The sequence below is a fragment of the Papio anubis genome, chromosome 2 (genome assembly GCF_008728515.1).
Source record: "Papio anubis isolate 15944 chromosome 2, Panubis1.0, whole genome shotgun sequence".
NCBI lineage: Eukaryota > Metazoa > Chordata > Mammalia > Primates > Cercopithecidae > Papio > Papio anubis.
The window spans coordinates 187,239,611-187,249,863 of NC_044977.1; the positions used below are offsets into that span (position 1 = coordinate 187,239,611).

General features: G+C 36.6%; 1 protein-coding gene across 1 annotated transcript in view; it reads left to right on the forward strand.

Annotated features, from left to right (window-relative positions):
• Window positions 1-10,253, forward strand: part of OSTN (osteocrin) — a 59,760-nt gene that overhangs the window by 37,382 nt on the left and 12,125 nt on the right. The window contains exon 4 of the mRNA XM_003895275.5: window positions 5,875-5,971. Within this exon, the coding sequence (XP_003895324.2) occupies window positions 5,875-5,959 (85 nt within the window). The 3' untranslated portion in view covers window positions 5,960-5,971. The remainder of the gene's footprint in view (window positions 1-5,874; window positions 5,972-10,253) is intronic.

Here is a 10,253-nt window from a genome sequence, read left to right on the forward strand (position 1 = left end):
ACACAAGGATTGGCATAAATTTGAAATGATAGGAACTATCATACACTGCTCTTGGGTTCGTAAATTCATACAATAACTTTGAAAAATAATATGACACTATGGAATAAAATTAAGTATAGGAATAGCTGTCAATTCTACTACTGGGAATATACTATAGAGGAATCCTTACATGAACACCAAAGGCATGTACAGCCGAACAGTACATAACAACAACAAATAGAGGAAATACCTCAAATTTCCATCTACAGTAGGATGTATAAACAAATGGTTGTGTATTCATGCAATGAAATATTATACAGCAGTGGCTGGGTGCGGTGGTTCGGATATCGCAACCCAGTACTCTTTGGGAGGCCAAGGGCTGATCGAAGGTCAGGAGATGGAGACCATCCTGGCTAAATAATGCAAGTCCCATCTCTACTAAAAATACAAAAATTCTCACTAGGCCTGGTGGCGGGCTTCGTAGTCCCCAGCCACTGTGAGGCTGAGGCAGGAGAAACGCATGGAACCTGGGAAGCGCGGAGCTGGCAGTGAGCCAGATCACGCACTGCACTCCAGCCTGGGCGATACAGAGCGACCTCGGCTCCCAAAAAAAAAAAAAAAAAAAAAAAGAAATATTACATAGCAGTAAAACAAAGGAACTACAGCCCCTGCCAAAGGCTTGGAAAATCTCTCAAAACACATAATATTTGCTGAAAGAAGTAGAGAAGAATCCATATATAATTTTTGTCCCAGCTTGATGGAACTATGGTTGACAATATAAATTGTATATATTTAGGGTGTACAGCATGATGTTTTGCTACATGTACACATTGTGAAATGATACCACAATCACATATCTATCACCTGACAGTGACCGTTTTTTGTTTTTTGTTTTGGTGAGAACACTTGAGATCTGCTCTTAGCAAATTTCAAGTATAGATTATTATTAACCTCATTAACAACATAATAATTAATATTTACATTATTAGCATGTTAATATCAACATTATCACTATAGTCACAATGCTGTACATTGTTTGTAGTACTCAATTCCTTTTAAGTGAAATTCTGGAACTGTCAAGTAAACAACAGATTTTTGAAGAATACATATAGATTCTGAGATTATGAGGAAAATCAAGGGAATTATTAGACCAAAATTTAGTCTATAGATTACTCTGGGACTGAGCCATGCAACAGTTGCAGTTTGGGAGGAGGAATACCGGAATTTCTAAAGTACTGGTAATGCTCTATTTCTTATGCTGCTGCTGGGAATAGGGCTATTTTTACTCTCTTTAAATTGAACACAGATAAATGTATAGACTCTGTTATGTGTGAAGTGATTCTCAATAAAAAGTTTAAATACAATTTTTCCAACTGCTGTTTTTTAGAATGTAAAATACCTTTAGAAATGGAGTTATCCAAGACTATAAATGTTAAAGAAAATCTTGTTTCACATAGGAAGTTTAGATTTTCGTGTGAAAATTAAAGTTGCATTTAAAATAAACAATCTAATCATTGTCATCATATTAGTTTGATAAATATTCTACATCCTTAAACTACTTTACTTACAGAATATTTCAGAATGGAAAACGTGGGTTGTTTTAAATGCATATATCATATAAGCCATGTCATACCATCATTTTGTCACAAGAGGGACTAGATAGTCAAAAAGTACAACTTTGCCTTTTGGTTTTAAGATTATATTTTCTATCTAACATTAATTTTTCATCCACTATATTCATGCCAGTGAATGTGTTTTAGAATATAGTACCGTTATATATACATAGATATTTCATATCAGCAAAAATGTTAAAATTACTACTAGCTTGCTGTTTCACTTCTGATGGATATAGATTGTATAGAAAGTATTTCACCAGGCTGTTACGGTTTCTGATTATGTGCTTTATGAAAATTATTTTTATTTTGTATTAGTACTAAAAATTTAAAAGTGAATTGATTTATATATATATATATTTGTTATATTTATTTTTCTTATTTGATTTCCAGATATCTGTAAGCATTTACAACCAATCTCCAACTTGATAAGATGAATCAAAGTAATTATGAATTTATTGCTAGAGTAAAACCATGAGTTACTATTTTATCCAGTTGACCAGTAGTTTTCACTTAAACTCGCTTTGAGGAACCTACAGTGTTTCTGGAAGGTCTGTCAGTGGCCACTATATATGGAGTAAGAGGGATACTTTTTTACCGGGACAATTCTTTACTTTTCAGATATTGCTGTCTTTTATAAAGCTTTTTATCTACAGAAATAATTACAAATTGAAAACCACTGGACTAGCCTGGCAGGAAAAATTAGTGTCAGTTGAAATGTAGGAAATGTTTTTACATGTGTTACCTCATTAGCTCTTTTCAATGTAAAATGTGAACCCTGAGAGGTAACCTTTGTCTTGTTCACCATCGTAACACCAATGCAGAGAACAACACATAACACATGGTTAAGTCCGTGTAACACATGGTAGTGCATGAAACATTCAAATATCACTTAACAAATAAGTTTGTTAAGTGAATAAACAGCTCCAGAAGACGGGCATAGCAAGTATTATCTGAATGTTATCAAAAAGGAAAGAGTAGCTTAGAATAAAAGACTTGCAGAGGGTCATACTATCAGTAAGTAAAAGAATCAAGTAGAACCCAAATCCTCCATCTCCTGGTTTCTAATACATTTTGGATCAAATCTGGGGGAAAGAAGGTGAGGAGAGAATGCGGAAAAGGGAAAGAAAGGAAGTAAAACAGAATTTATTTTGCTTTCCACTATACCGTAGCTGCGTCTTATTTGATTGAGCAGGGAAAGATCAACTGCAGTAAAGCAAAAAAGAAAAACACGTTTTCACTTATTTAGGTTCATTTTTGAGAAAATAAATTTTGGTAGGAGAGACCAAAGGATGTTGTTTTAATCATATGTATCTCTAAAAGAGTAAAAGGGGCCAGGCGTGGTGGCTCACACCTGTAATCCCAGGACTTTGGGAGGCCAAGGTGGGTGGATCACCTGAGGTCAGGAGTTCAAGACCAGCCTGGCCAACATAGTGAAACCCCGTCTCTTCTAAAAATACAAGAAATTAGCTGGGCGTGGTGGCAGGTGCCTGTAATCCTAGCTACTCGGGAGGCTGAGGCAGGAGAATCGGTTGAACGCGGGAGGCAGAGGTTGCAGTGAACCGAGATTGCGCCATTGCACTCCAGCCTGGGCAACAAGAGCGAAACTCTGTCTCAGAAAAAAAAAAAAAAAAAAGTAAATGTATTGTTTTTTTCCTGACAACGTCTATTTCTAAAAGGAGTTTGGGGAATCAGTGCAGGTATCATGTGACTGCTTTCCCCAGCTGCTGTTTCCTTCCCTTTCTCACAAGTCCTTCAAACACCTGGGAGGATTGGTTTTTCACTTCCTCTCATTCACGTTGTTGGCAGAATTCAGTTCCTTACAGTGGCAGGACCAAGATCCCCATTTGCTTTCAAGAACTAGTAGGCTGGGTGTGGTGGCTCAGGCCGGTAATCCCAGTACTTTGGGAGGCCAAGGTGGGTGCATCACCTGAGGTCAGGAGTTTGAGATCAGCCTGGCCAACATGATGAAACCCTGTCTCTACTAAAAATACAAAAATTAGCAGGGCGTGGTGGCACACTCCTGTAATCCCAGCTACTTGGGAGGCTGAGGCATGAGAATCGCTTGAATCCAGGAGGCTGAGGTTGCAGTGAGCCAAGATCGTGCCACTGCCCTCAAACCTGGGTGACAGCACGAGACTCTGACTCAGGGGGAAAAAAAAAGTCTTGGAAAGTATGGAGAACATGAGAGATTTTTACTGTTGTACCTTGTACGTTAAAAATATCTATAAACATTGATTAATTCTAATTAAAATAATGTACTTAAAGACAATTAATATTTACTTAATACTTTCTCTGTGCCAGATTCTGTGCTTGGTGCTATGCACACAAGGCTGGGATTATAGGCATGAGCCACTCGGCCTGGCCTCCAAGACCTTTACTAAGTTATTTACTTCATAGTAATATCAGGAGCACTGATATGACCATGTAGTTAAGGAAAAAAATTGGCATAATTATTTTCCTCTACTATTTACATTAAATCATCATCAATCTGAGAGTAGTCAGTTATAGGTTTTTGAGGGAAAAGGCTATTTCTGACTCATTTCTTCCACCCATGAACAGCCGCAAAAAGAACCTTATACATAGCAGATACACAGTAAATTATAATAGAAAAAACAATTAAATCATAATAAGAAAAGCCTCAAAGGCATTGAGGTTTTCATTCATGTTTAGTGTTTAAACTAGTATAAAGTAATTATTGGTAAATAAGCATAGTTTAATAATATGATACTAGGAATTACAGAAGAACTAAAAAAGTTATTGAAAATGTTCTGAAGCAAATATTTTCTTGACTGTTTAAACTCCTGAAAATTAAGTTTCCTTGTGAGACACTATGTCCTACATCACTGAGATTTTCAAGCAATGAAGTATATCACTATTGGTCAAAAAATGGAAGCGGGTCAGGCACGGTGGCTCACACCTTTAATTCCAGCAGTTCAGGATGCCAAGATGAAGGATCCCTTGTGCCCAGGAGTTTGAGATGAGCCTGGGCAACATGGCAAGACTCCCATTTCTACAAAGAATTCAAAACAATTAATCAGACATGGTGGCACACACTTACAGTCCTAGCTACTCAGGAGGCTGAAGTGAGAGGATCACTTGAGCCCTGGAGGTTGAGGCTGCAGTAAGCCATGATCACATCACTGCACTCCAGCAGAATTCCTTACATTTGGTGGGAGAAGAGCCTTTTAAGTGTATTTCTCATTGCAAAAGTGTTTGTCTGCTGGTAATGTTCTGTTTCTTGGTCTGGGAATTTACTACACTTAAAATCTGTACATGTCTAATACTTTTATAATATGCCCTCCTTTCTGCCCTCTTTTCTGCATGTATATTTTGTCAACAGTAAGCCTAACACTATTATAAGCCAGTTACCTTTTCTATGAGATAAATCACTCATTTACATAGGCTTCTTAGACTCTCCCCGCTGTCTCTTTCTTCATAAAGATTCACACTGGTCTTAATTCCCACGGCCAGTGAAGGTTATACAACGAAAGTTCTGGATCCTCTCTTGTTAGGATTTTGGCTTGATAGAACTAAGTGATGATAATATTAGCAAATCAAATTGAAAAGTTTCTAAAATGCGTCTTATTTTTAAAGGGGTAATTTATAGAAAATATAAGCTGGAAGTTATATTAGACCTTTGGTAGTACTGTGTGGATTTTTTATACTTCGCTTTAATAATGAAGATGTTTAATTTATTTCAAACAGTATTTAACAAAGAGAATATAAGCAAATGTCGACTACCACATACAAAGCTTCTCTGGGTGAAGTCTAAGGGAAGGCATGAGAGGCACATTTACCTCTACATTCAGTCTTAGTATCATACTCTTTCCTCTCCCACCATCATCCTTCTTTAGATGAGCCATTCTGAAGCAAAGTTTGTGAAAAACTACTGTTCCAGTTTAATCTTCACCAAATAACAGGAAAATACAATTTGAAGGGGGAAAGGATTTTCTCAAACTAAAGCACTTAGTTGGCAGATTAGTATGCTGATAAGACCTGGCTTTTGTTTTGGTCTATTTGAATTTGGATAAGTTAACTTCTCTAAGCCTCAGTTTCCTCATATGTAAAATGGAGCTAATAATATCTAGTAATATCTACTCCCACAGATGTTGAAAATATGAGATAGTGTCTGGCATATAGTGGGTACTGGTGAGTGAGAACTATCATGTTTATTCCAGCTCCCAGAGAAAGCCCCCAGATCTCCATAAAATAAAAGAACAAAAATAATGATCAATAACTTGCACTTTAGCTTAACAATGTCCTCCTTGGTTTGTTTCAGGAAAGTAGCAGATCATCCAAAAAGGCGATTTGGTATCCCCATGGATCGGATTGGTAGAAACCGGCTTTCAAATTCCAGAGGCTAATTGATTCCAATTGTGAGTACAATTTGAATAAGTAACAATATATGCAGGCATTTGATTAACATTTCACAATGGAGTAATCAATCTATTCTTGCTTATAAGTTCCCTTTTTGATTTCCTAGCTTATCAATTCACTTTTTCAATCATCTATGTATTCAATTAGTATAGTATATTAATGTTAAATCACTTAAATGATAGTTAAAAAGCAAAAGAATGTGCTAGTTCTGCTTTACTCTCCAAAATTAATGATTTAGTTGTTTTCAGACTCCTATGTAATTAACCATTGAATATTAATATGCAGATAAGGGTTAAAATCCTAGTCAATATATTAAATCTCCTTCATAAATGTATAACAATCCCTGTGTTATGAAGAAGACACATTCAAGTGATACACATCATTTTGTTTTCAATAAGTACGTTATTAGAATTATGATAACGTGGAGCATAGGAGAGAAAATGCACAGCAGAAAGAGCATTAGCTATGGAATCAAAATGCTTTAGCCAAATCCTGATTCTTTCATTCATTCATTAGCTTGTTCCTGTTAAGATAGTTTATTTTTCTACAGCTTGTACATTTCAGTAATAATGTAGAGGTATTATGAAGATTAAATTAGATGCTTGTAGTGGGCTTACAATATATTGGATACACAATACATGCAAGTGATAGTTGATATTACAGTTCTAAAATTTTACTGTTCCAGGCCTTATACTTGGCACTTTATGTGCATTGCTTCACTTAATCATTTTATTTCATAAAGCAATACTATCACTATCTCCAATATCTTGAGAAGTATTGATGTATAAGGGTTAAAGTTGCCAGCTAAAGAGATCAGGCTTTATGGGTTCAAATTCCAGGTCATCTATCAATATTTGTTAGCTATGGGAACTTATTTAAATTCTGAAACACTCCTTCATTAAATTAGAATAATAATTTCTACCATATAGCATTGTCCTGAGGATTAAATAAATAGATACATACTAAGCACTTATAATAGTACCTGACATGTTAATTTCTTAATAAGTATTAGCTAATATTATTATTATACAAATAAATGGAAGGCTTAGAAATATTAATTTACAGTGCCACATAGAGTATAAATGCTACACATAGAATTAAAATCCAGAAAGATTACATCCTGAGTGGATATGTTAAACACAGCATTTAATCATACATATCCTTTAAACACTAAATAAATATTTTTTGAAGGTGAAATCTTAGCAATATGTTTTCTTCCAATAGGGCTTATAGAAGGTGCATCCCCGCTCCCTAAAAATAAGACAAACTGGAACTGCTTTAACAATCTGAGGCCAGAGAAGAGGGAATTCTGCCTTCTGCTTCTCTCGAGATAATCCTTAGAACAATAATTTAGAGGCCTCAAAAGTATCACATTAGCCCTGATCTTCTCTTAATTTAAATCCCCCCATTTTTTTCCTCCTTCTCATGCTCTAAAACCACAATAAATAGTCAGTATTTTATCTCAACTCTCTCATTCTCAGAATCACTCAGTTAAAATAAATTTCTTTATCATGCAGTTGTTTAATGAACCTCTGCTGTTAGTGAATGCCTGTAGATACAACAGAACTTCCTGAATCCTGCCAAGAACACTGCTTTTTAATCAGCATCATCTTCAAAATAGATTGAACATTATTTCTTCATATCTAGAGATATACCAAGTATGGTCACTCTTCAAGGTTGTTAAAAGTTGCCACATTATATTTGAGTAGAAACTAGTTAATTGCTATTTAAAAACCAAGTAACTCTTTGAGTCCTCCAGTTTCTTGATGTTCTGAGAACATTATGACAATGAGGTAAAATTAATCAAGTTTGATTGGTTTCCACATATGCCTTTACCACCCTTGATTATCACCCATCTCAACATTTTTTAGCTCAACCACAACAAGTTATGATAAATTATATGGGGAACTCATTTTCACACGAATTTTTTTTTTTTTTTTTTTTTTGAGACCAAGTCTCACTCTTTGGTCAGGGTGAAGTGCAGTGGCTCAATCTCGGCTCACTGCATCCTCCCCCTCCCGGGTTCAAGCGATTCTCCTGCCTCAGCCTCCCGAGTATCTGGGACTACAGATGCCCGCCACCACGCCCGGCTACTTTTTTAAAAATATATTTTTAGTAGAGACGGGGTTTCACCGTGTTGGGCAGGATGGTCTGGATCTCCTGACCTTGTGATTCTCCCGCCTCCACCTCCCAAAGTGCTGAGATTATAGGCGTGAGTCACTGGGCCCGGCCTTGAATGTTTGTATGAAGACTGAGACCGTAGAAATTTCAGCTAGCTACTAAACTAAAGAGAGTTGAATACAGTGCTTCCTGAATCACTGTTGAGTGAAATCCAATCAATTTGTATGTTGTGTCCTTTTCTTTTCTTTCTTTTCTTTTCTTTTTTTGAGGGAGTCTCACTTGTCGCCCCAGGCTGGATGCAGTGGCTCGATCTCAGCTTCACTGTAAGCTCCACCTCCTGGTTCACGCATTCTGCCCCCAGCCTCCTGAGTAGCTACTGGGACTTTCAGGCCACCACTCAAGCTAATTCTTTTGTATTTTTAGTAGAGACGGGGTTTCACCCTGTTAGCCAGGATGGTCTAGACCTCCTGACCCGTGATCCGCCCACCTAGGCCTCCCAAAGTGCTGGGATTACAGGCGTGAGCCACTGCACCCAGCCCTGTTATGTCCTTTTCTCAGCAAACTTTGTTGAGCATCTTGACAATCATTGTTCTTATATTAAAATTGCAAGGTGAGAATATCACAAAAGAATCGATTTAGAAAAGAACTTACCATAAATTTTCCCTCCCATTCATCAATCATTGTGGGTTCACCTCTTCAACCATTATGTTTCTATTTCTTTTCCATCACTGTCACCAAGATTCTCTCAGACATTTGTTTACTTCCTCATGTTATGTAATTTATGAATAACAAAAGACATGAGATGATAATATATTTCTAATTTCCAATCAGATTTTCAAAGTTACTTTTGATATTTTTATCTACTGTCGCAATATTCCTTTGAGTTAAACAGGGGGTGTACTAAAGTGTATCATTTAATAGATAGCAACTTAAAAGTCATTAAATACTGTTCACACAGTCATACAGCTAAGAGGTTCAAAAACATAAAGTTTCATTTAGTCCAACCCCATTTTTTAAAACAATTCAGGAAATTGGAGCTTGCAAGAGGAAATTAACTTGTCTCAAATTTTATAGACTCTTGGGCAGAGCAAAATCTGGGGTCCAGGTCTTTGGACTTACAGGCCGACATTCTCTTCATGACCCAAAAGGTCTTCTTGGTGCTAAGTGTTCATTGTTGAATGGTACATTCATTGGCTCTACATTTCTAAGACGAACAGAAATGGTATCTCACACTTTACAAACATCTTTGTTTCACTTCTGTGCAGGTTGATGGATTTACTTTTGGAGCAGGTTTATTTGTGGGTTTCATCTTCTGGGTTTCACGTTAACACTTCACGTTAAAAGTAAAACTGCTCCCTAATTATGGAAGCTTTGCTTGATTTGAGGTCAAGTCTAGACACAGCTGCTCTATGACAGCCTAGTATAGGGGCCAAATGCCCCCTGGAGCTTTGCTAACAGCCACTGACATGAGGCCAATTGATAAATACGAGGAAAATCACACAAATTTATTTAACATTTACACATGGGAACCTTCAGAATGAAGACCTCAACTCTCCCTGGAGGTACAGATGCTTATGTAACATCTTAAGGTTACAGAAAGAATGCAGACTCAGAGCATGGCCACAACCAGCTTTTATCAATCGTTCCAAGGCAGGTGATGGGAGAGAGAATGGAAGAGGCTTGGCTAGCAAAGGTGGATTTGTTATGTTCATGAAACCTCATCGGCAGCAGCCCTCAGAGAATTTAGATGGTGAATGTTGATTTTCAGTCCTTTAAAGGTATCAAACTCTCAGTTAATCTTTCCTAGATCTGGACAAGGGAGGGCTGGATGCATTAATGCAAATTCTCTACAGATCTACAGATGCAAATTTCCTCCACGAAAGACACATTTTCGGGATCACTTCAGAATATGTTAAAGAAATATATTTTGGAGTAAAATATTTTTTATTTACTTCAATCCCCACTTTGAAACTTAAAAAGCATTTCACATATTAAAAGCCAAACTAATAGCTTTGGAGAGATTTGGAATAGAGGTTGTTAGATACAAATAGACAAAAAATGGAAAGACAAATTGGGATAAACAGAAAAAAGTAAATTTAAATATATTATCTCACATCTTGTTTAGTCAGTCTCTTAATCCTGAGAATAGATGGGTTCAGT